The sequence below is a fragment of the Melanostigma gelatinosum genome, assembly GCF_949748355.1.
Source record: "Melanostigma gelatinosum genome assembly, chromosome: 2".
Classification (NCBI taxonomy): Eukaryota; Metazoa; Chordata; class Actinopteri; order Perciformes; family Zoarcidae; genus Melanostigma; species Melanostigma gelatinosum.
In genome coordinates, this window is record NC_136635.1 from 13408904 (window position 1) to 13436863 (window position 27960).

General features: G+C 41.6%; 1 protein-coding gene across 1 annotated transcript; it reads right to left on the minus strand.

The window, feature by feature from the left end:
- On the minus strand, positions 1 to 26913 carry prtga (protogenin homolog a (Gallus gallus); the record flags this gene model as incomplete). Its single annotated transcript, XM_079293955.1, has 19 exons — positions 1 to 429; positions 1097 to 1210; positions 1489 to 1630; positions 1724 to 1847; positions 1997 to 2176; positions 3924 to 4094; positions 4217 to 4344; positions 5049 to 5235; positions 5348 to 5443; positions 11185 to 11373; positions 12193 to 12498; positions 13674 to 13838; positions 15515 to 15762; positions 16128 to 16287; positions 16386 to 16682; positions 17032 to 17165; positions 17323 to 17467; positions 25569 to 25871; positions 26847 to 26913. The coding sequence occupies 19 exons, from the start codon at positions 26911 to 26913 to the stop codon at positions 1 to 3; spliced, it is 3585 nt and encodes a 1194-aa protein (XP_079150081.1).
- Between the last annotated feature and the right edge of the window lie 1047 nt (positions 26914 to 27960).

A 27960-nucleotide genomic window follows, 5' to 3' on the forward strand; every position in this document is an offset into this window, starting at 1 on the left:
TCACACACACTCAGGCACACACGCTTGGAGAGAAAGTGCAGACTCAGAACTGCTCTGCTCTTCATGACGACAGCAGGTGTTCTCCACAGACTCCATTAACTTAAGGTCAGTGTGACTTTCCTCCATCAGCTCTCCTGACTCTTCAGGGGGGGCGCTGCATTCCGAACCTCCGCTGTCCTCCGCCGTCACAGACGGAGGGCGGCTGCTGGTTCCAGACGAAAGGTTGGTCATCTCTGTCTCGTCGTGAGAGTAACGACCCGAATCACCGGTTGCGTGGCTGCCCTCACTGTTGGAGGAGCCCTCCGAGTCACCGGGATGCCAGAGCAGGGCCTGCAGGGTGGTGGGCTGGTCTGGAGACATCGAAAGCTCCTCTTCATAGGTCAACACTGTGGTGCCGGGACGGTAGGAGGCGGAGCTGTGTCTCATATTCTACGACACAGAGAACACGTTGCTTCAATTAGTCTGAGTGTTTATGGCTCCGTTGTGTAGTTGCAGATAGCTGCAACCTATCTTGATGTCACAAGCAAACCTGCTGGAAATCTTATTCTGTCTTCACATGCTATCATCCAAATTATAAATAGGAGCCTCAGAAGACTTTTTGATTCAATTTTCCAGTCTTCATTGCAGTCCCCAAAAAGCCCTTTTTTCCTTTCCTCTTCATTTTGTTGCTTGTAGTAACATTTGGCAGATGAAAAAACAATAACCTCTATATCTTCTTTACATCCTTCTTCCTTACACTGTATTCATAATTACTAAATGAGAAAAGGATCACCTTTAAATGCCCTTTAAATATCAAAATTCACTCACAAGCTTAAGTTAGAAGGCCTTCTTTGCCCGGGAGTAAGCACGACTTAGCTCAATTCAAACAAGCACCAACAACAAACAAGCACCATAAAATAGGTCTGCTTAGATTTAGGATTTTATAGCCAGGTTTATACGCAGCCTGAGGCTCCATTAAGGACAAGAGAGTCGCTTGTAGTCTACACTACAACACCTGTCAAAAAATCAATTGTGGGTATTTCTTTTGCTGTCAATTTACAAGTTGCTGATGAAAATTGAAAGAGCAGGACTCATCACTGATCTGAATGCATCTTACCTGCACTGCTTTGCTGTCCTTTTTCACATTACTGCTGAAGGAAAACCATTTTTCTTTCTTCTCAGTGCTGGACTGAACAGCGCCGAGAGAATTTATAATGAGATTTGTTCCACCCTACAAGTAAAAATATAAAAATATACATGTTTTAAATTATATTGAAGTCTGAAAACGTAACCAGGACTCTATTGTAAAATAAAGATGATTGGAAGTGATACTCTTGCAACTACATTGTATGTGGTCCAGTTAGTATCTCTGTTAAAATACAATTTCATGTTTCCAATCAACAAAAAATATTTCACAAATTTCCAAACATTTTCCAGGCCTGAAAAAAACCAATATTTCACAATTATTTCAGGATTTTGGTGAGCGTGTTATGCTGAAGTGTCAAATACCTTGGCATCAATGAAATTGTTTTGGCTCATCACCGGGACGCTCACATCAGCATGTTCAACTTGTCCCTCAGAGCTCAGATGTCCTGCAGCCGAGGCAGATGTGTTCACTCCTTCTCCGTACGTTTTAACAGCTGACAATTTCCTGGAGGGAAACAAACATGGCGTCACCACAGACAGACGATACTCAAGGAAATTTGGCTTTTGCTGCTTCTGAGCATTCAGACATACTATGTACCTGTTTTTCCCTCTGCAGACGATGATGAAAGCGCAGATGATGATGCAGATGAGAGCGATGCAGACTCCAACAGTGATCCCTGTCATTGACTTTTGGTCCAGGTGGTAGAAGCCATCAGAAAAGCCTGTGAAGCATGAAGCAACATCGTCAGAGTATCAATCATTTGCCAAAGCGCAGTCGGAAAAAGCTTAATCAATTTCAATGCCTATGAAAGGAAAACCCCAATCGCATGTTATGAGGTGATTCTGTCAGGATTACATTGATGTTACTGACCTGTGGAGTGGGTGGAGCCTCCAGAGAGCCGGGGATCATGACCAGAGGAGAAATCTGCTTGGACTGTCAGCTCCATGGTATGAGAAAACGGCCCATCACCCATGTGGTTGGATGCAGAAACTTTCACAAAGTAAATCTGGCCAGGCTTTAGCTTCTCCAGCAGTGACATGGTGATGGTTCCTGTTGGTGAGATTTAACTCATGGTGTTTAACTGCACATTGTGAAAGAAATGGTGAAAAAGGTTTTTTTGTCTATTCATCCTTATTTACTGTTGTATAATAGTTGTTGATGTTCTGTTATTTTGAGGCTCCACTCTCGTGTTAATTACCCCGTTATATCTCCGTACGTAAAACAAAAGTGTAAAACTCACAAATCGCGGAAAGTGAATGCGTTTTGAGTTTCCCAAAATGTTCAACTATTCTTTTAATGTCTAAATATATTTAAGCACCCCAACATGAGAGATAATCTTAAATAAACACACATAGTTGTTGCACTGTTACCCCAAAGACAATCCTCTGAGAGATGCTATGTGAGAGAAGAGCAGGGGGTCAGGGGGTCAGGGGATCAGGGCTATACACATTCCCTTATTCAGTACCACCCAGTCTACACACCACCAGGGTCCCATCAGAGACCAAAGAGAGGTCGGTGTTCAGTTTGAGGGGATGGGCTTTGTGAACGGCTTCACTTTTGACCCCTTCACCAGGGGGAATAGGGTGTCCTTTTTTCTTTCATGAGGTCATCTGCCCTGAAAAACACCTACGTTGCCTCAGAAACCAGATAGAGCGACAGCTTTACAATGCCTGTGACTGAGTGGAATGGTTTCTTTTCGAAGAGTGCTCACTTTATTTTTGTTGCGGCAAAAGTATTGTAGGAATCATTCAGTATATTTGTTGAAGTTGGAACTCTCCACTAAAACTTTCTTTCTGCCTTAATAATCATATAAAATAAAACAAAAATTCTATGAACAGATAACTCTCACTTGCAGTTTATATCTCTGTGAATCTGTCCATTAAAGAGTCACTTTATGTCTGACACAAGTCCCACTGATTACACAAATTATAATTGTCCCATCATAAGTGTAAATTAAAAAAGAAAAAACGCTCCCAGGTAACTGTTATAATGTGGCAAACGATGTGTTTCTATTTAGACAACTTCATAGGAAACTGCATCTTGCTTGAAAGAGCGCATTTGCATTTAGACCTGCACACAAAACGTCTGCTGTAGAATACACAATAAAACCATTTTAAAACGTCATTGTTCTGATCCGGACATAGTTATAGACACAGTTATGTCTAAACATGGTTTAAAGAAACAGTTTTAAGATCAACTAGAAACTACACGTCGATGAAGTCTGTATGTTGATTATTTTAGAAAGCTTGACCATGATGAAAACGAATCACATACACAATCTGACACAGATGATACTTTACAGCAGCGCAGAAAACATACAAACACAAAAGCCTTCGTTTTGCTTATTCACATTGAGAATATGAGTTTAAAGCTGCATTTATCTGCAGACTTTAGAATAATACTTGATCAAATGCATACAATCAGAAAGACATAATAAATGCGTTCAACACTGCTGCACTTGTGTTTGCATAAAGCGTATCGCTGGGAAAGATATAGTCTGTTTTTATCAATAGAAGTGGTTCAAAATAGTCATTGTGTGAAAAGGGTCAATAAGAAGGTAAATCAAAATCTTTGTTGTCATCACATGAAACCTCAAAAACTGGTCTTTTATCAGTAAGACAAAAGCAGTGAACTCAACCTGTCATGGCACCATTCAGGGGTCACAATGAACAGAGACAAGGAGGAGAATTAAATGAGTTACTGATTTCCAATGGACCATTTGTGTGGGACAGTAGGAAGTCTTTGTGCTTCCCCCTGCATACCTGTATAACCTCTTTCTCTCCACACTCCTCCTTACCTTCTCTTTGCAGCACGAGCCATTCCCCAGCTATCCAGGCATTTCTGGAGGCATACAGGATGGTGTAATGTGTCACAGCTACGTTGGGTTCATCTGGGGGTTTCCATGAAACCAGCGCTGTGTCCTCTTCAATCAGAGTCACTTTCACATTGGAAGGGGGCAGAGTGGGAGCTGTGTGGGTGCAGACAGAAGGAACAAATAAAATGACATTGCAGCAGCAGCAGACATCACAAACTCACGGATCATCATATATTTAATAATACGATTTGAATGTTTGATAGTTTTGCACTCACCATCGGGGAAAGTGCTCTGATAGACCACAGGGCTCCAGGGGCTGGACAGCTGGTCAATGTGAAGGCGAATGGCAAATTCATACTTGGTGTTCGGCTCCAGATCTCGCACCAGGAGGCTCTGCTCACTCCTGTAGAAGAAAGACATAACATCGGCTTTTTAGGGGCGAGTTGATTCAAAACATACTCCATTTCCTTTTGCATCGATGAGGATCTATAATCCACAAGTTTTGAGATATCTGTTGGGTAGATCACTCTAAAACAATACAATCAATGTGTGCCACAGAATACAAAAATACATTCAATAACTTGAAAAGCTATGTGTCTTTCATGCTGTAATTATATTAATCCACATGTGTTATGAAGTTTTATCGTGTTTGTAAACTGGTCCTTTAATAAAAGGCCTTGCCCAGCAGATGGTGATATGGAGCTGTGATGGCAATGGTGGAAAAGAAACAACTGAGAGTTTCTGGTGACCAGTAAACTTTCTCCAACAAGTATTCGGAAAGTATTTTTGTTGTTCAGCGTAAAGGGTTGTAAAGAAACCGCTTTGGTGATATGATTCAGATGAGGCTGTGATATGTCAATAATATAATATGGTGTTAAGATAAGAGCTGAAATGTGTCATGGGACCAAGTCATCCCACAGGAAGATACACAAACACAGTTAAATGTGTTTTAAATATGGTGTCACGTTCCATGACTCATTTCCAAACAGGAAAGCATTATATAGAACTCCCCGCAAATGTATTAAAGCTGCATTAATCAATTTCATGGTTCAACACAGTGATTAAACCTGCCTAAAATTAGAAGTTGTATTATGAAGAAATTCTTACGTCTGCAGGTAGAGCACCAGGGAGGCGTTCTGCAGGTCCACTGGGTTGCAGCGGACAGTGTAGTTGACCGCATGGCTGGAGGTGAAGGCAGGTCGACTCCAGCGCAGAAACACGGCGGTCGAACTGTTAGTCTTGGTGTACACGTTATGTGGAGGAGGTGGAGGGGGCACGAGGCGATCTCTAACAGCTGAGAGATACGTTAAAAGTAATGTTATTTAATGTTCAAATACAAGCGACAGCATCATGCTTCAGAGTCAGACACATAAGAAATGTCTTTTCAAGAATATCGTGGGACTTACAGACACATCCAGGAGTGCTGATAGTCTGGTCAGCCTGGTAGCCATCTCCCACAAAATTATAAGCCAGCAGTTTAACGTGGTACTTCTTCCTTGGGTCTACATTAGGAAAAAGGAAGATACCAACATCTCTAAATAAATCACATCATGGAAATGTGAAACACACAAAATTCTCACTGCAAAATACATCAGTCTACTAGCAGTCACAGATCTGGACTTCAGTCAGCATCCATAGAGATTTATTCTCACCAACACTCCACTATTCACCATGGACCACAACACCAAGACAGATGACAACGTGATTCCTACCGCTAACAGGAAGCAGGAGTGTGACATGAAAGAGACTTGGACTGTGTGGGTGTGGGGTCAGTGAGGTCTTCTGGTTTGATGGTGTGGTGGGAACCAGAGGTGAGGCTGCGCGACAGATGCTCAGTGACGTAAGTCCTTTGGTCAGTTTCTGCAGCACTCGGGGCGGCAGAACAGAGGAGCTCCACTATCCATCACCCCGTCACCGCGAGTCTTTTGAGAAAATAAGAAGGCCCTTTCTACGGCCCCAATCAGGCCTGCTGGTCATTGGTCAGTGGCCACTCCTATTCAGGTCCAGAATCTGGGGGTCAAATCGAAGGACAAAATCCACTGGGAAGGACATCGCATGCCGGTCAACAGCAGTTGCAGGCCTCAGTGACCCTGAAGACCCTGAAGACCCTGCGCTGAACAAAAGCCATCTGACCAAATGTCCCTTTTACCCCTACAAGAATAATGATCAGGGTCTGATTTGAATATTGCATACAATTTCGATATTCTGGGTCATATCTGTCAACTCCTCCATACAGCAAAAATAATGCACACTGATCCTCAACCTTTTGAATGAACGTATCTCAAATGCTTGGTCATGCTTAGGTGGAAAGATGAAAATCCCTTTTGCAATACTATATGTATGCATATATTGATAAATTACGATCAAAGCAGGTTTTAATCTGAGATCTAGGAACTTTTAAATATGTATGTTTGTTAATCAGAAATTCATAAGTGCTACTTTTGAAACAGTTTGTGCTTACTAGTCACTGTGTATCAACTGTAAACTATGCTGCAATAGAGGCCACTCTTAAGCAATATATTCTTGCCGGCTCGTTGGTTACGGAAGCAAATAAAGAAATGTATAGCTCAAAAATGAACATGTGTATTTTACTCAAATTGACACTAAAATAATCTTGACTCTATTCCTATTATTACAGTCCTGTCTATCCTGCAGAAAGCACACTTCTGCTGGAGTATGAGACATTTAGGGTCTCTTGAGAAGAGGCAGACCACAGGCGATGAATTTGTGTGCATGGAGGGGTGGAGTCTAGCTTCTTGCACTCCCATACAGCCCTGAGGAGTTTCACTGGAGCCAGACCAGGGCCAGCAGGTCAGGCCGAGATTAAACTCTGAAAGAATCTGAGGTCACGGTTTCGGAATATGAGATGCGCCTTATTTTTTCTGCCCAGAGATTCTCCCTGTTGAAAACGTTATAGCTATTTGCAATGCCAAATAACAATAAAAGAAAAATATAAACAACTAATCACCGATATGAACCGTATCATGAATTGCTAGAAGAATTGTCTGTACGGGGTAGATAACTGTCGAGCATAGCAACACTAATCTCAAGGAAAATAAGTTCTCTTGATATATTTCTTTTTCTTGTTGCAAGAGATGAATAAAACCAGAAAGCCTGGACTTTTATACAATGTCCACCTTGTTATCCAAAGTTTTCTGCCCAGTTTGTTATGCCTTAGTGTCGACCTCTAAAGAGGAGCAGACACATAGTATGTACCTCTACCCATCCCCACAATACAATGGGCCCGTCGTAATTATGCAAGAGAGTAGCTCTGTGAGGGGGGAAGCTGTGACATCTGGGCCACAACCTTTGACATGGAATCTGGGCAAGCTAAATCCTGCAAAAGGAGGGGTGATAGGCCCCTCTGTGAGCGGGGGAGGGTCAAGCGGAGGAAGTGAGTGCAAAAACAGGGAGACACCAAGAGTCAAAATAAAATGCCACTTAATAGGTGTCCTGATCAGAGAAAACTAGGAGGAAAGGTTTGATTTTCACTCACAATGGACCCGACACCTGAAGCTCTCACCTTAAAACAATATATGATGTGACCACGTAGCAAACCAATGACTACACTCTCTACCACAGAATAGTTGTCATTATTCATGAATGTATTATGCTTTTCAATAACATACTGATATTAAGCCTGCAACTAACATTTATTTCTATTATCGGTTCGTACCACAAATTCTTAGAGCCAAAGTTAATGTTTTCAAATGTTCCACCAAAAGTCCCAAACCGAATGAAATTCAGATGACAGTGACTTAAAACACGGAAAAGCAGCAATCTTCACATTTCAAAAGTTGGAAACACTGATCTTTGGCATTTTTGCTTGAGTTAAAGACGTAAAGGATTAATCCACTATCAAAATGTATGCTCATTCATTTTCAATTATTCTACTAATTGTTTCAGCCGGACCTGATATAGCAGGGAATGCAGAACTAGAGTGAAAAAACATGAATGTGGCTGCATTACCCCACATTACATTCTCAGAGGGCTGCGCTCTGCTATAGTTTCTATTCTTTGAGTGAAGACATTTTCCTGTCCTTCTCACTGAGATAAATCTCACATGGCCTTAGTCCCATAAATGATGCTGTTTGTATTAAAGGACATATTTGAGCCATTTGTGCTCACCCTTTTTTTTACAGCCAAAATGCAGATCCTGCTGGCCTCTTGAGCTTTTTGTTCTGCCCTGCTAAAGGCCCCCCCAGGCCGCGGCAAGCCTGGCCTGAACAGGGGCCATAAATGTCAACTCCTGCATGAACCCTCACACCAGCATCTATCATCTCTCTCTCTCTCTCCTCCTCTTCTCTCTTTTGCCCTTACCCACACAAATCAACACAGACGCATACTGACATACACACTAAGCATACTCTTTGAATGTTGTCGTGCAAATCTAGTATTCACACGAAGCACATTTATCGTTGTGTAACAAAAAAAGTGGACAAGATGTAAGATGGCCTGCAGATTTGAGGTAAATCTACAGTTGTGCACACAGCGCTGCCTGATGCCAACAGGTATGAGAGGTATTTAAGCCTCGACTACGACTCATGAGCCAAGCAGAGAATACACATGCGAGGAAAGGTCACATCACCGTGTCATTTATACTCAACTGGAGCCTCTCAACACACATTCCTGTCTCTCAGGGTGTGCTTTCAATCATCTGGATTGGTCATAAGAGATATAATTTAACAGCCAGCTCCGAGCGTGTCCTTCTGCAGACGCACAAAGAGCTAATTCTGCAGCATCCAGTTCTGCTACAGCTGGCAGTTCAGAAATCAATGTTATTGGCAAAAAAGGGACGGCTTCTGTTGGATTATAGGATTTGCCATTTACAGTACAAGCAGATTTAATTTGCAAAGCAATCACCTGCTGAGAAAATTCCACAGTCAGCATTTGATGGTCTCAATGACACAAAATGTGGACTCTACGTTTACACACTACGTTTCCATTTTAAAACTTCTAAAACTTTTCACAAAATGTGTCTGTTTCAGTATATAGAGGAAGATTTTAGAGGAAGATCTTAAGTATCAAGCACTACCATTAATTATTAAAGACTAATATAATACTCCAACCAATCTACTTTCTGTTTACACTGGCACCCACATGCCCAGTGTACGTGAATAGTCACGTGATATTCGTTTTCAGGCGTGTTAGAATGGACGGAAATCACTTTCCGGAGATCGTTTTTGTTTTAAAACCCCGATAATAAACGAAAACGTATTAGTGTGGATGTAGCCTTACATTAGAGCATCTGTCGCTTCAAATCTTTAGAGAGTCTTTCAAAATGCAGCTATTAACATTTGCAAAGATTATTTCTCAGGCAATATACTGAGAAATAATCTACCAAAACTATAATAAACTACGTAGTTCCTGTTCATCAATCTAAGGTGTGCCCCAACTCATCAGCAACAAAATGTCCGTGGCTCAATTCATTGCACTCAAAGGTTTTGCTTCCACAGCTTCACTTTGTCTGGTTTGACCAACGGCTTTTGATGGCTAACGTCAGCAAACTTTAGATACGGTAGTAGAGATGCACCGACCTATCGGCAGGCAATCAAAACCGGACGGTTTTCAGCTGACTGGCCATGATGGGTGACCGGCCGATCAGTCTCATATTTTTTGCTGGTCACATTTAATTAATCAATGGTGCAGCTATAATAATAGCAAAAAGCAATGTCTTAAAGAAGTAATGATGAGTGAAAAGCGCGAAAGTCATTTCAACAGATTCCTCACAGCACAGCAGGGTTTTCTCTGATGCAGGATGTGTTGCCACACAGGGGGTCAGATGCTTTTGCACTGTGCTGCAGCACTAATTCATGAGAAAGAAATCTCAGAACTGAAAGATAGCGAGCTCACAAGACACGCTCATTGTTTGGCCCACAGCTCGGTTGGTGAGAGGTTGCATTTCCTTTAAGTCTTGGCTAATAAACTATCTTTGTGGCTCTCAGAGCCAAACACAATGAGTCTTTGATGTCAATGCTCCTCCAGCAACGCTCATAAAACACGTAATAAATCTGCCTCCACAGAACAGCTTCCCTCCTTTCAAAAGACAGCCCTGGAAAGCTCCTTTGTCAAAGAGGAACAAAAAGAGATTATTTTTATTCAGCCGAAACTCTATTTGATATTGTTGTTAATTTTGTTTATTGCCTTAATATTATCAGCAATTGTGAATGCATTTTCCTCTTTATCAAACCTTCAGTGCAATCTGATGAAGTAAGAAAGAGCACTCAGTCAACTTTAAAAAACCGAAGAGCTCTCCACGTTAGCATCATCAATACTAACAATGTGAACATAAAATAAAATTCTAAATGCAAATCAATTGGATTTTTGCAGTTCTTTACAAGATATTATCAAACCAGGCATGACTTTATATTTAGATAAATTAGTTGAATAATTATTGTAATTGTTTAGAGTGGTTGTCGTTGGTTTCATAGGAGATGTATTGTGTTTAACCCATTTAACTAAATATCTAACTAACTAAACGCCTGCAGCAGTTGGATTTAACGCCTAAAGTAATTTATAGTGCCACCTCATCTTTTTTTCTTTCTGATTCCGTACAAGCACTGAGCTTCCTGATTTACAAGTCAGCTGCTGACCACCTGGTTGACCCCTCTAGCCACAGATGGTCAGTTGTCCAGTGCATTGGCCTGAGCCCCCTCTCCTCACTCAAACAAAAAAAAGCCTAAATAAATCCGACCCAAAGGCCAGAAGAGCTGTGATATGTCCAAAACACCATCCAGCAGCTGCTGAAAAGACGCACACTTTGAAATCCTGCACAGAGGTTGGGAGGTCATGGAAGTGGGATGTGGTGCTTTTCTGTTGCACGGCTCAACACATAAGCCGATTAATCACTCATAAGCTTAGCCGTTGAAAGACGCTGCTGCTGGTTTTAACCACCACAAACTATTTCAGTTAAAGTTTTGTGAACTTAAACATTTTTAATGATGGTTAAGACATATTTTCCACATCACAAACAGCATTATTGATAGGAACTTGTACTTTAAAGCACTAATGAGTTATAGGAGTTTTAAAAAAAGTACTTTTTCCATCAGCAATATGCAAATCTATGCAGCAAGGTGCTCTAAAATCAGATAATCCACTGTATAATGTAAATATGAAGCTTTTGTGGTGTTTTGTTGCTGAGTGTTGGTATTCACAAGTAGACTACGAAAATACTGTATGATGGCCTGCATAACAGGTGCCGCAGTGGCAGCAGGTAACTCAAATGATCTGAAACAAAACTTACCAAGGCCTCCGAAGGTGTACGTATTATCCAAGGCACGCAATTGAACCGGGGCCCTCTCTGATTGGCTCTCCTCATGGTAGAAGAGTCTGTAGCCTTGAACACTGGCTGAGTTCCTGGGTGCGAGCTGCCAACGCGCCACGATGGTGGTGCAGTTTAAAGGCTCCAAATGCAGCTCTGGAGCCATAGGAACTACGGAAAGAAGAGTCAGAAGTTAGATAATGATATGTCGGCAATCCTACACTAACACAAAAAAGTGTTCACACAATCTTTTCTGTCCATGAAAACAAAAGCGCTCCAGAAAAATGTGAATCAAAATAAACAGTGCTGCTTCACAGACATTGCATCTTATGACTGAAGCTTTTCCGAAAACAGAAACTTGTTCTTAGAAAGCTGGAATCTCTTCATCAAGTTGCTTCCAGACTTCAGAGGAGGTTCCTAACCTGGATATTTCTTTGAAAAGTGAAACCACCTGATGCCTTAACAGCTGTTCCACACTCAATGCAGACCAGAGACAACCACACGAGCAGTCAGGGAGCAACGTCACACATGCATATTTTAGGAATGAGGGGACTGAAGTTTGCCAATGGAAGACTCCTGTCTGCATTTAAACTGGAGACAGAGGGCAATAGAGATGGGCAAGAAAAACAAATCCTCCCCTCCCCCGCCTCAAAGCTTCAAATGTGGTTCTAAACAGCCAAATACTCTTTCCCACCCAGAGGCCTGAGTCCTTTATGACCCATGACTGAAACCCTTCCAATGATACCGACAGTGTGGGGCAAAGGCCAAAGAGTAACAAACGCAATGCCTTAACAAGATTATTAGAACAAGCTCCTCTCCTGATTCTCTCATGGTTTAATCCGAACCGATAAATTCAGTGATAATTCAGCTTTTTGCACCAACTGTCTGTGTCTAGATGTTAATATTTTGTGCCTGCATGTTTGAAAATCGGAAAATCTTTACTTCATCGTCTTTAATAAATCCTGTCGGCAACTCTTCCAAAAGCTGTACCTCGAGCACTGGATGTCTTGGGAGTGCGGTGGGACGTCCAGACAGACTGCTCTCCCCACCCAACGCTGGTGGCAGCAACAATACGCAGCAGGTAGATGGTGTCAGGCTGCAGGTTTTTCAGGAGATGCTGGGTCTTGTCTCCAGGGAGCTCTATCGGTGAAACTGTATTCTCAGTGGTGGTGCGATATGACAAACGGTAGGCGGAGACTCGGCCACGACTCAGCTTGTCTGGAAGGGGCTGCCAAGATACTTGGATGTCCATAGGACTGCGACTGATGAGGCTGAGCTCAGGGGCACGGAGCGGAACTGTGGAACGACGAGACAAGGAAGTTAAAACCAAAAGAACTCCTGTGAGCCAAAGAAAACAGGAAAGGTAACCCCTGATGCTCTGAATAGATGTTCCTTCTGAAGGTTTGTCTTTACTAATAGGAAAGAGGGGAACCTTAGAATAGGGTTCAGTGGAGAGAATTTTTTCCAAACATGGTAGATCACTGATAATATAAATTCAGTGGCCTCCCCATGAGCTGCTTCAATTGGAACATTAAGAAGTGAAATCAAGAACTTGAGTTATGCATGAAAGTTACACAAGGTGAAAACAACACTATTACCTCTGTGACCGAATTCAGACTTATTGTTAATGTCGCAAATCAATGCAGGGCTGTTTCATGGCAATATTTGATTTTTTCTCCAATCAGTTTTACAGAAAATAAACCATATCACAATATATAGCGACATAAGATTGAATATAAAACAATACAGTTTATTATTCATATTGCTCATCCTAATTCAAACTAACCCTAAAACCGAGCAAATAGAGGCGTCCACAGTTAACAATGTAGCTCCTCTGGAATTAGGTGTGAATATGATTCAGCTACACATCCTGTATTTAAGTCATATTTTCATCTGAAAAACGGACACACAGGAGCTTACATGTTTAAACTAATCAAAATACATGCTATTTGTTTCTCCCTAATTAAAATTGGATTAAATTGTCTTTACCAGAGCACAATTTGAGGTGACCTCAAGCTTGACCTGAAAGCTATGTAATACAAGTTTAATAACTTAACAGCCACAGACGGACACATGGCAGCGTTTGACCCACAGGCCATGAGCAAATGAGGTTTGCCTGGAATTAAAAAAAACTCGAGTGGCATGGAACTTAAACACAGATACACAGACAAACACATGAGTTTGTGTACGTAGGCACAGACGCACATGTACTGTATGTACTGTGTACAAATACTTTGATTGTCTCTTACATCAACAACAAAGCTCATTCACTGCAGTTAAATATTTCTGTAAACAAACTCTTCTGAGCTCCCACTAGGATAACATAGAGTCTTAGCGTCTCTTTAAAGATCCATTATATCGGTTCTTTCTTTATCTGTCCATTTTGCTTTCTATCTATGACTTGCTTCTGATTTTGTTTTCAGTGTGGGAAGACTGTAATATTTGTGACCTTCACTAAGTGTAAGCCTCACCGTCCTCGAGCGTGTGCTGGAACACGTTGTCCGACATACGACTGGCTCCCATTGGCATGTAGGCCACCACGTAGAAGGTGTAGTTACGAGCCGGCTCCAGGTCATCAATAATGTAGCGAGTTGTATCGTTTCCAATGACAACTTGATATTCCTCGTTGTTTAATCCTGGACAGATGACATTGTAAAATGAGTTATATGTTAAAACAAATTAAAATAGTACTTCTGGACACAACAGGAGACATCATATCCAGTCTGCAAAAAAGTGTAAAAATGTGGTCAAAGTTCATGTTGTTGATATGGAAAAACATTTTTTTGTTAATGTTTTCATAATTGAATATGTGTACAGTTTAATCACCAGTGGGGATACAGTTTATGTTTTCTCTCATCAAGTTACAAAAAATAAGATATTGCTCCAATCACTCCACACAACCACCACAGGTCAAATGTAATTTTTCCTCAAGTCCCAAAAACATTTTCATGCAGAGTCTTGTCATTACAAAATATTACACAGCTACAGTCTTCACTTCCTGCAGCTGTTGTTTTTTTTCATCTCCAGTTTTTCAAATGACCGAGTGTATAAAAGGTATTTAATTACAGCAGATTAGCAAAGACACAAAAAAGATTTTTGTCCTGGGGAAAAAAAAATGACCTGGTCTAATTTCTGACTTGGTAAACAAGGTACTTGAAGAGTGAAAAAAAAGCTTTCTTCGTAGTCTGAATGCAGCAGTAAGCCTCTCAAAAAATGTGACAAAGTCTGCCTTCCTGTCCAATTCACACCCTCCCACAGCCCTCACAGAACACACACTGTTGGACACTCCATCACACGGCTAATTAGCTCCTCCTTTCATTAGAGCCTCCATTTAGTGCTGAGCTTTAGGTACAGAGCGTACTGTTCGATACTCAAGCCATGAACAGCCATTCCCTGTGACTGGGAACAACAACATTGTGCCACTAAATCTAAATCAAGTGCAGAAAATCCCTGACAGATGCCAGTTATTCAATAAACCAGAGAGAATTTATTCAACATGGTCTTTTTATGTTGACCTCCTTATCCCCAACTAAATCTAGCAGGTGCTCCTTTCTCTCTGAATTCTGTACATTTCACCTCCCCAATGGAAGTCACTGACATTATAATGAAGTGCATTGCTTGAGTGAACATACAGATTTTTTGAATGTGACTCTTGTTGTCAACAGCAAGAGTTCCCAGGAAAGCTGAAAGGCTATTCTGCTGCCACATTTCAACCCTTGTGCTTCAAGTGAATAGTTTTGTGTGCATTCTGCATTTTATCAGCCAAAAGGAAAGGAACCTGCATCTTGAAACTCAACAGGGCCGTAGAGGGTCTATCTATAGAGGACTACTCCTGTTAGTCAAGAAAACGCTTGTTGTCTTTATTTTAGAGAACCCACCATCATAGCAGTATTAACAACACATAGCATCAGCTCCCACATTATAGTTACTAGACAGGAAGTGGCAAAATGTAAGTTGCTAAACCGCCATTTTCTGAGACTTTAAAGGGACAACGGCGTTGTGTCGTTGCAATGAGGCTGAAAGCTAAAGATGTTCGGCATCCCTCCATGTTACCAGTGCCCCGGAGCAAACGTCTGCATGGTGGCGCTGAATGAAGCGTTTTGTGTCCTCCGGAGGACCGCGTTGGCAAATGATGTATCATTGCAACGATACAAAGCCGGTTGATGCTAAATTTGTGTTATTCTCTTTTAAACTAACATGAGATGTCTAAATAAATGACGGCAACCTGTCACTGGAGACAGTATCCTTGTGTGACAAAAAGACAATGAAAATCTTATCCTTGTGATCTGTTGTTTGTTTGAATGCCACTCACCTTCAGCCTTCATGTAGTGCACCGAGTAAGCAATAACTTTATCTGAGTTATACTGAGGCCTTTCCCAAGCCAGAAGGATGGCGGAGCTCGACACGGTGTCAGCTTGGATATTCCTGGGAGCACTCGGCCGATCCTCAGACATCACCACGATGAGCCTCGCCATGGAGAGGACCGATCCCTGCTCGTTCTCTGCCTGGCACTGATAAATGGCATCGTCCTCAGGGATGATCTGGTTGATGACCAGTTTGCTATGTGACACAGACACACAAAGATGAAGAGGCTCCTTTACCAGGATGTAATCATTCTATAATTACCTTTAACAAGCACTGACAATTAAATAAGGAGCTGTAGCAAATTATAGGGAAATAAACTAAAACCCCATTTGCACTGCTGTAAATTATTCAGTTTCCTTTCTACTGTCGGGAATTATTTATTTAAACTGTATAAAATTAGCCAAGACAGACTGTTAGACAAGCGTTTCATGGTGCAGTAAAAGGATTTCGGGTTCCTGTTTCCATTAGCTCTGTGCATACAGACGCAAATACATCTGACTGGCAGAGAAAGGGATTCATAGAGCTCAGGAATTATTCCTTAAATGGCAAGAGGAATATACCTGTTATACATCTTGATTCGACCATTGGAGTGAACTTTCTCTCCGTTCTTGAGCCAAGTGATTTGAGGCGTTGGAAATCCTACAGCTTGACACACAAAGCGGGCGGTACCGGCACGGGGACGGGTCAGGCTCTCCGGCCACTCGACCAAGGAAGGTGGTGCTTTATAAGGAAGAACATCAATGAGAAAAACATTTGTGAATTATGAATTATCAAAACGAAATCCAAACATACGTAGCCAAGCTGCAGTATATCTGTACCTAACACAGTGATATTGGCTGAAGCGACTGTGTAGTTTCGCGTGCCAGGAGTGGTGGCTCTGCACATATAGACTCCTCCATGCTGGGGCTTGATGTCTGTGATGATGAGGTTGCCGCTTCCCAACACTTTGGTGTTGTAGACATCAATAGACTTGCTGTCTGCTCGGCTCCAGGAAATGATGGGTCTGGGATTGCCTGTGGCCATGCACTCCAGGATGGCACTCTGATGCAGCGACACTGAAATGTTCTGTGGCCCAGCAATGATGCGTGGCCTCTGGGGAAGCTTGGGCCTGGAAGCTGCAGGGAGCGGGAGGAAGACAGCTTTAGTGCATGTGGGGTTATGTGACAGACATCGTAGATTTGAGCGAACAAATAAGCCTTTCAACAAACTGTTGACTGGTCTACAACTGCTTCAGAGACTCAAACCAAGTACCTCACTGTGACAATGCAGTATTGGTTTAAATATGATAATTCTTTCCCAATTTCTCTCCTGGAATGAATCATAGAACACCCATCATATTTGATAGGTTTAGGTAAATGGCTACAGCAAACACAGTTTCTACCTTGTGACGGATATTTTACAACTACACTATGTGTTGATGCCCTTTACACAAAGCATTTGCAAAAAGAGGTTTTACTGACACACCTGGGGTTACAGTGAGGGTGGCCTCTGTGCTTCGGCGGCGGCTGGCAATGTTGGTGGAGATGCAGCGGTAATTTCCAGCATCTGCCCGCTGCACCCCGTGGATCTGGAGAACACCAGTGGGCAGGACTGTGATTCTGGATGACAGACATATGACACAACATTTATTACTCACAGTCACAATATGGAAAAATGACACATCAGACATTCATAATAACTGACAATGGATAAGAATGTCATCGATCTGCTGACATTCATACCGTGAAATTAAACTTAAACCAACAGAGTCCATACCTTTCAGTGGCAAGGGGTAACGTGACCCGATTGAACTCCCAAGTGATCATGGAAGGAGGGTGTGCACTGATTCTGCAGGAAAACCGGGCAACTGAGCCTTCAGTCACCACTATAGATGTTGGCTGGATTGCAAAAGCGTAAATACCTGCAGAAAAACACAGCAACATGAATACAACTTCATTTTATTCTTCCCTTCAGAGTGAGATGGTATATACTGTCATCATCTCTCTTCAGCTGCATATTGAGATTGTACATTTGCCATGAATGCAAAGGGAGAGCAGTTAGTAACAGCTTCTACGAACACACATAACTAATTGTGTCTTGTACAGTAGAATTCCTCCCTGATAGTAGCAGTAGATAGTATCCATGTTTTTTACATGTGGTCTTTTTGAGACAAAGTCTTTGACCTGTAAATTCCATTGAGATGTTTCTTTGTTGTAAAAGCGGATGTTGTATTTCACTCCATGTGTTGCAAGAAAATTTGCACATTAGAACATTAGAAGTCTAAGCCAAGACATGAAATCAGTCGAAAGCCCTAAAACTGCCCACAATGGCAGGGTTAGAGAGAAACGTCATCAATCAGCAAGCAAAGATCATACAAGGTGAAGTTAAATCACTATCAATACAACTTCTGTCACTCTTATCTAAACGCTATTATCGACATAAAGTGTGTGGCAAGTACTACAAGATGAAAAGATGATTAAATCTTGTTATCTGAATTACCTCTCTTCCTTTCCAAACATATTGATGCATTTCCGACATCCATCCATGCCTATAACCTAAAGCTACAGACCTGATGAGTGCTGCAAGAAGGTGATGACTGCAGGGGAACAGCTACATCCTGCGTGGATAGGCTTTCCCTGAAACTGAGCTGTTGTCAGCCACCGGCTGAGCAGCAAGCAAATCGGGCCCGACATAAATTACAATAAGGCCTTTTTATGGTGATCCGAACAGCCAACAGACGTGTATGTATGTTATAAAGATTTATGTTGTTTTAGCATTTTTGTGAATGAAGGCTCTTTTTGACAGTGGGTCCTTTTGGGCCATATTAGCCTGAAAAGCCATTAAGGTCACCCATTGCAGTACAGTCCCCCTTTGTGCTCAAAGAGCTGCAGAAGCCTGAGGTCAATCATTTGTTAAAAAAATCAATTGCACTGCCGTTCGTGACAAAGAGCAAATACTGTGATTATCAGAAAACAGTCAGCATCACAACACGCTAACATGTTATTCATTATCATAAAAATAATACATGGTTCAAACAGAGATGGAGAAATCAATAGACTGTAAATGATTTTTCTGATGGACCAGAAAAAAAAAAGAAGCTGTATAACTTTGTATTCTACCAAATGAAATAATTCATAATTTCACTAGGTCCGTTTCAAGATGCAAAACTGCTTTTAGGATGAAACTATCATCTCGCAAGTAATGGATTTGACCTCCGTGCACACGTCCAAAGCATCATGCTGCAGTGAGCCATCAGCGCTCAGCAAAGAAGACACAGAGAGGAGCAGGAAACAGAGCACCAAGTTCAACCCACATCTGTCACGCATTCAGTGCGAAACATTTATAAATGAATCAATTATTTACCAAATGAGTAACTAAACATGAGATAAACACAACACTTTGTTGGTTATATTATGGTTTAAATAAATACAATATGTAAGGGAAACCCCATGAAACCAAAAGGGGGAAAAAAAACATAAACAGTAAAAATACACAAATGACTGACTGAAATTGGATATTTAATATCCAATAAAAGTATTCTTTTTTTACAGTCACATGCAACACCATACAGTGGTAACCTGTGCTTTTGAGAAAAGTCTACAGGCAACCCCTCCACTGCCATAAACGCACTGTAGTGTCTATGAAGGCCATGATGGATGGCTGTGTGCGAGCAGTGTTGCCAGGTGTTGTGGTGCTAAACAGCAGGAGATCTCTAACTGCCAAAAAAAACAACATTCAATGAATTATGACTTTTACACAACTGACAGCACTTTGCCTCCAAATCTAGCTGACATCTGCGGAGGAAAGAGCGTGTCATTTTGGCCAAAGGAAGGGGTGATCGTTTTGTTGTCTTAGATTAGATTATGAACAATATTGTATTGCATTTCTGATTACTAGAGTATTTTAAATAAATGTAATGATTCGTTCGTTTTAGAGATGTATTTTATGATGGCAGCTGGGTCTATTTTTTCCATTGTCATAGTGTCGTGATAGGACCCGATACGAGAAACTTCTAAATGCCTCGGATTATTAAATGAATGGATGCTGTTTACGTCACACTGTTCTCTCAACATGTTCCCTCTCAGACTGAGAGGGAACATGCCGGGTATGAGCCTGATGTCGTTGTTGCCGAACAAGACGGAAAACTGTCGTCACAATCAGATCGTTTGGCCATAGACACATTTAATCAAATTAGTCTCGAGCTGTTACACCTCTTAGCTCCACTGTGGTTGTTTGATGTGAAGACAGAAGCAGGGAGAGGCATTCAAACCCCCCTCCTTCACATCTCCCACCCCCGAGTGTCAACGCAGGCTCTTACAAAAATGCCATTTATGTGCTGAAGTGATATGACTGCAGGGCATGAGAGATGAGTTGCACTGATCCTCTGCCTCACTACTTTGCCTTTCAGTCAAATAATGCCGGATTGACAAACAGCGGGATTATTATTGATTATTGATAAACTACTAACACAAGGAGGACAATCTATAAGTTACTCGGGTTTGTCGAGCATTGGCCAGAGCACTCCGGGCTGAAAACAGGAGGCTGACCTTCTGCCTTGAGCGCTCATGTTTGCCGAGGGGCATCAAATGTGCAGATGAAATGATCAAAGCAAACATGTCAAGCTGTTTGTGATTTACTTTAACTATCTACCTTGAGCCATCTATTCCTTGTGTTAAGTAGATTAAAATGACGTTTTTCACTTTCACTGAGCGAATGTGTGCATCATTTCCTATAATTCACCAAAATACATAAATATAAAATCTTTGGGTTAGTTTGCCAGAACACTTTAGCCAACTGGAAGAAGAAGATGAATAGGATAAAGAAGAATACATTCCTAAGCCTATTCCCCAAAAGCATGAAGAAACAGTTTTGACTTCCCAGCAATCTCACCTCTCACCTCTCACCTCTCACCTCTGACCTCCACAAATCCTGGTTAGCACCCAACTCAGAGCCCTGCATGAACACCCCAAACCAGCACTACTGCTCACTGCAAACTGCCTGCTGTTCTCCAGCTGCGACGTCTTTAAATGCTGCTTCGTAATAATATCATTTTCTTCTGACTTGTGCCAGTTGATGCTACTACAACAAATAAAACAACACATGAGGTACAGCTGTTACATGTTGAACCACAATGTTAAACCAACTGCATGCGTGACGTAAAGTGACAGCAATGTCCAGAGTTCAAAATTTAAAGTGAAAGATATACAAGTATGAGTCTGTCCACATGCCTTATTTATTTCAGTGTGTTTACCTGAAGAATGATGTATTTGCTTCACTTCAGCTTGCAACAGATGGGCCTGCTTATGCCAAAAGCACAACAAACTGAATGTCAGAGGACAGGTCATGTCAAAACAAAGGTTCCCTTACAAATATCAGGAATTAGTTCAGCCCTCTGTCCTCTGGTTACTGTGGTCAGTTTCTCAGCCAGGGCACAGCACAGCATAGTCTATGCGCAAGTGAGCTTGCACACTGATAGAGCCATCAAAGTGATGAAAATACAATTTTACATATCTCATATTAAAAAACATGCACTGTTCTCTTCATCAGGTGAGGTGAAACACACTCTGTGTCAAGTAGATAGCACTTTAATCTGCAGCGTTGCCATTGTAAAATGTCTGTTACAGTGTGTTTTAAGATGGCTTTCATGTTGTTTTGTGATGTTTATTTAAAGCAACGGAGCGTAGCGCTGTGCCCAAGACAAATTTCCTCTTTGGGGACAATAAAGTTTATTTATCTGTTTATCTCTCGATCTCTCTATCTATCAAGGAAATGTGATGTTTTGCTCAATCAAAATGCAAAAATTATTCTGGAATAAACTAAATACTTTTCCGTAAACGTTGTCATCGACAGTAAATGACAGGACGTTACCTTCAATCTGGTTTTAACATTGTGGATGAAGCAGTTTGTGTTCAGTTATGTGAGGTTAAGCTAGTTCAGCTATGTGGATGGCTATGATGGTCCCCAACCATCCCCAACCCAATCCACCCCCCAGGGTCCAATCTTTTAGGGGAGACAGTAAAATTGATCATCTTCTCCTGATCCTGCCAGCTGCATGCTAAATTGATGTCCTCTTCTTATGGACCACAATCCTGTGAACTTGAATGCACCACATGGTTACACCAAAATAAGATTTTAAGGACATTTACTCATTCCGTCTGCCATTTTTCAATTGAGTGATGAGTCCCTTACAATGTTCAGTGACCCCACTGAACATAAATAAAAGGCTCTTGGCAAAAAAGAGAGCTGATAAGCAAGAAGCAGAAGAATGCAAAGCTGAAAAAGCCCACAAATCAATCACGAGGTGGCTGGCAGATGTGCTGCTGCGAAACACAGGCTGCAGGACAGTCAAGTGACCACTGACCTGGCTAAACAAAGAACTATTCCCATGAGCAGCCTGACCCCTGAAAGCACCGTGTGTGTGTGGGGGAGCGGTGTTGGAAGGAGCATTCATCCCCTCCTCCAACCTCTTATCTCTGCCACAAAGTTTTCCAATCATTCAACAGCAACCTCCACTCACCACAGACAGTGGCTTCATTGTCTTTAATCTCCTTATCACAACATAGATCTGTAAATAGCTACATTTAGTTTTTAACGACAGCTTTATACGGAAAAATAAGTTGACGGCGGACAACAAAATAAAAGTTGCGTTCTATAATACGACGGATAAGTGAGAGAGTCGACCCACTGACGACTATTACAGCAACTGATAAAACTACATGAGCGTCTCGAGTTGTTGTAGTAAAGATTTAAGTCGTGTGTTCTGTCTCACTGCCCTCCATCTATTGAACAACTTAAAGACACCTCTGACCTCTGGGCCTGCCGTTCAGGGGAACCATGGAAACCTTTCGTGTCCAGCAGAGGAGAAAAACAAGATTCCAGGCTTTGAGTTGTCTCCCATCAGGCCACTTCATTCATTCCCCCCACAGCTCACACTGGGCAAGGTTTGCTTTCGTCTTACTGGGGTTTCTAATTGTGCACAGCGAGTGCTAGTCAGGCCCATTCCTTAGCAACTTAAAATAATGCTGTGGTCCTGGCCTAACGCCTATGGACACACTATTAATGTAAAATAAACGTTGTACATGAACAGCAGCAGCTCCTTCAAATAACTCCGTTGAAGCTCATTCTGATCTCAGCTTTAAACACAAATAAAACAAGAATAATATGCAGTGTAAGATATTTAACTTCTGTATCTGTGAAAGTGACCTTACTAGCTAGAAACAACCACACGAACACTGTCATCTAGGATGCCATTACAATGCACTGGCACGTATTCTGCGGGAGATAAAGAGTTGGATCGGTAAATCCCTTAAACAGATTGCTTTGGATGGCAGTTGCAAATTAAGTGATGACCACAAAACAAGCACTTTGCTGAATTACTTTTCATTCATCAAGCAGCAACAACATACACCTTAACGAAGCACCGTTTGTGGCTAATGTCACGTTACAACATATAATATATAATCATAAATAAATGCACTCCATCAGTGTGAATGCAGCACATAATGCTGTATAACACAGCTGAGCTGTTAATAGATTTAACCTCCAACACAGGCCCTCTCCTCTCTACATGATTGACCAGACGCCCTAAATTTCAACTGTTCCTAGAACTGGTGATTCTGTCCCCAGCTTGTACTGCATCAATAACGCCAGGGTCAGCAGATCATTATCATTAGAGACTGGTCAATGGTTTTCTTAAACTAGCATGTCTGAAACCATCCAGACTGTAAATGCATACGTAAAACTCGACATCTCTGGGCAAATTTCACCATCTGACAGTGACACTAACATGGGGGCCACAACTGAGCCAGATGAGATGAGGAATCTGATATTTTTCTCAGTTTTCGTGCCTTATGTACCTGTGATCACATGAAACAAGAGGAAGCTAAGTCAGGAGACAATCTCGCCACTGAAATCCCCATCAATCTGAAGTCTATTGACAAAAGTCACATGGTGAAGATCATGTGTCACATTCCTTTTCATCGTGGCCAAATCCCTTCTCAGCTTTGTGCTTCAGCAAACCAATGTTTAAGGTTACCCTCCATCACCATCACATTCCTCAAAGAACAGCTAGCAGGTCCAAAGCTTCAGTACATGAGCATGGGATTTAACAATTCACCAAGGGTACCACTCCTGCAGACAGAAAGCATCTTCTAAAGGACTAAGCTAATAGAAAGGAAATGGTAGCATGAGTCTGATCGAGGGACACTAATTGGCTGTGGAAAGGAGGTACTGAGGCTCCCCACTTGTTACACGATGCATCTCTCAGATGAGGAATTAACAGATAACACAGATCTAAATAAAATGATATTGAGAACAAACACAGGCAGGTAATAGAACAGAGCCATGCTGTTTAATGAGGATTGCCACCCTGACTTTTCAAACTTAGAATCAATCTCTGATGTTTAACTTTTACGATTAATGTAATTAGCCTTTTAGTGGGGAACAGATCCAGCTGTTCTGTCCACTGATATCAGGACAAACAATTGCCGCCAAAGAAACCCTTTTCTTTTGCGAGCTTGCGGGACAATGTGGACAAAACGGCAGAGTGAAAAGCTTTTCACCCTTTCGCCAGAGAAGTGAGGCTGAAAACAATTGTGTGCAAAGCCTCCAGCCCCTGCTGACCTGGTAAGACCTGCAATAAAGTTCGGTCATTTAGACACTTGGGGTAAAGCAGTGGTACTGGGAAACAGCAATTCACATTTGTGTGTGTGTGTGTGTGTGTGTGTGTGTGTGTGTGTGTGTGTGTGTGTGTGGGCACACCTCTCGCTGCAACCCCCACTGATACCTCTGTGTCCTTCAACTGAGCATTTCTCAGGTATGTGCAAATTTTATGAGCTTCCAGATAGACCCTCAAGCAGGTCTAAGTGCTGTTTTAAACTAACTAGTAAAGCTTACTGGCAGCCTTTATCACCTCTTAACTTCAAACTATAAAGCAGGTATACCACTCAAATAATTCATGAACTATATATACTATGCAAGTACCAGACAATCTCTGACTTAAGACTGGGCACTCTACCAGAGAGCACTGCATGTAGTTAAGTCCAACTTCAGAATAATTCATGTAAACTGGCTCAAGAAACTTAAAGAACTGTTCTGTAACTAAAGCTAATTGCACTCCATTAAACCAAAGTTTATGACCAATTATTCCAAAAGTGCTGGCAATGTTATCAGCTCCTATCAAGCTATGTTGGTCTTAGATTATTATTATTATTTTTTTACATGACAGCAGACTTATTATTCTTTATTATCTCTTAAAATAAAATCATCAGAAGTCATTTTCAGCAACTTTGATCACATTGAGAAGGAATTTAACATGGAAACGAGGATTACAATGCAGGACAAGACATGCATTCTTAAATTCAATGTAAAATAAAATGTCAGCAATGTTAAAAATGCATGTTGAAGTACAAGTGAGCATATTGCTGGCAGGGTAAAAGGGTTAACATACATTCTGCAAAAGTGGCACAGCAAGATGCATGGCCTGTGGTGTGGGAGGAGGTTCAGGCCTGCCTGAAGCTTCTCTTCTCCCCCCTTAAAATACGAAGCCAACTCGCACAGCACCGGAGGAGAAAGCATTCTAAAAGGACAATTCCTCAAGCGATCAGGGTGCAATAACATGAAAGCCCCAGCCAGTGAATAGGGGTCATCTGCTCTTTAGCATTGGAGAGCCGGTCTCCTGGACAGCTCCTAACCTTTCCAATCTGCTGCCCCTTCATTAGCACACCAATGGGAGAATATTCCTCTCCCAAACAGCACCTTTTTTGGGCTCTAACTTTGAAGACTTTGTCCGTCTTCCCTCACTGCTACCACCATAGCTGCCTCAAATGCAACGCTGAGCAGCAAAATAAAGCAAGGTGTAAAATACCATGCAGGGAGATTTGATTCTCACCTCATGAGTATTGCAAAATAAATGGTAGCAAACACCCACAATACAAGACTTTAGACTCTGCCTGAACATGGTTAGAGTTTGCCATAACCTAAATCCCATCTCATGTCCTCAACACTTCCAGCATGATACTCACTTGCGATTGTCAGACGGGCTTTCTGGCTCAGGATTGCGCCATACTTGTTCTGAGCAAGGCACTGATAGAGCCCTTCGTCTGATTTGTCTCCTCTTCTGCTCTCCACCTCTGAAATATAAAGGGAGCCATTGGAGAGATGGTACACCCGTTCGTTCTCCACCACTTTTACTCCATTCTTGAGCCATCTGACGTCGATGGGTGACTCTCCGTGTGCCTGACAGTCCAAAATAACAGCTTCTCTCCGCATGACAGTGACATCATGGGGCTCCTTGATGAAAAATAACTCGCTGAAGCATAAAACACCTGTAGAAAGAGAGAAGAAAAGCATGTGAGTGAAGGGGCCAGCACTAGAGGAGTCGAGTAAAACTACTGGCTTAAAGTGATTGAAAAGGTGAGTTTTCAGTCAATAATTACACTTATTGGAGGCGGTGGCTCAGTATCCTCTGGGTCGGTGTTTATAGTCTCAGGTGGATACAAGTGTGACACTCATCAAAACACCCTTGTAAAGTGAAATATTACATTTGTAAGGGTTGGAGAGCTACTGTCCCGCGCTGTAATCACATTGCAGCTTTCATTACCACATCAATCCAATTACTTACAGCTCATAAAGTCACCAGCTGAAAGTGAAACTGTTGATCGGATTAGTCCCTTTAGTTTACACAGAAACCTATTACTGAACTCTCAGGGTGAGCTGTATGTAATGTTTCATGTCTCCAACACCAGCTCTGTGTTTGATATGATATGTTCTGATTCTGTATCAGCAAATTGTTCCTTGTTGGATTGACACACTGCTGATCTCTCATTTCACCTCTGTAATTGGATGATGGTGGTAAGAAGATCATGGAGTCAAACTGTAACTAAATACTTAACACTATAGATACTGTCAGTGTACTCTTGCAAAGCCAAACCACCAATTTAAAGCATCAATATGATATCCACAGCATTAGTATACAATTGTTAGATATATAAGTGAACAAACCTTCCAACAGTTAAACGGTTAAATTGAGTAACGCCACTGGTGAAACACATTTGAACAGGTAACTATTAAATACAACGTTAACGTTATATCAGATATAAATACAGCTGGCATTCGAAGAATGATGGTTTCTCGGATAATTGTAAACAAGTAACTTAACGTTAACGTTAATTTATTCGGAAATTAAAATGTCAAAACCAGTTCATCAAGTTATCATGATGACATTATTATTAGGACAGTCAGAGTGTTTAAACGTTAACTTCACTCTCGAGCAAAATACAGCGTGTGAAAACGTTCCTTACCTGAGATTGGAAGAAAAGCGACAAAGAACAGCAACCGCTGATACAATTTCCTTTTGACAGGCGCCATTTGACTACATTAATTGTCTGTGCGTGCTACTCTCTCATCGTTGTTTCCTCCGCATGAACTGCGCTGCTACTGAGGAGGGCCGGCGCTGGTGAGAGCTGCAGGAGTTTAGTTTCCCTCCTCTGGGACGGACACTCGTCAAATATTCACGTCAGTGGGTCTGAATGAAGCGTTTAGTCCGGCGCCATCTAGCGTTAGATTAACTCAATGCATTCTGTACTGAACCTGATCCAACACCTTTGTTCACTATGTTAATCTATAAATAATAGGCTGTATTAATGCTGAAGGTATTCCAGCACTAGGTCTGTCTACTTCATGATACTTTATGTGTCACATTCTATAAGTATGTATCATATTAAATGTAAAACACCGATGTCCAGCTGCAAATAAACGAATGTTCGTAACTACAGCTGTTACATGAATGTAATGGAGTAAAAGGTGCAATAGATCCCTCTGGAACTAGTGGGGTAGAGTGTTCCTGTCCATAGCCAGGTTAACCTGGTAGAAGGGCAAACATGAGCCAAGATGTGGGTCCCCACTTATTATTATTAATTTACAACTAATTTATTTAGGAGTACGCACCATGTACATTTTCACACAAGGCCCCTTTATAAGACAGGTAGACAGGACAGCTAAAAATGCAGCGTCCACCTGTATGCCCTTATCATTTCAGTTGATATTGTACTTTAATTTGCACATTACCAAACACATGTCTTATTAATCAGGTTTGTATTGGTGGTATCTCAAATGCTGTCAGTATAGTTGTCATACATTGGCAACATACGCTCTTTACTGCAATGTACAAGAATGGCAACCTCACGCATCACACAGAGGGTCACGCATCCACTAAATGAGTAACAGAAGTTTAGGCACCTGGAAGAGAGCTGCTGCATGGCTCAGGTGCCATCTGATGAAATCAAGTACAATCTGTACTTTATTTAATGGTATTCTTGTTAATATAACGTTTTAAGGACATATTAAATTAGTAATCCTTTGAAGAAGTTGATTTTTGATGATGTACTGTATTTTATTCATTGCACTGATTGGAGC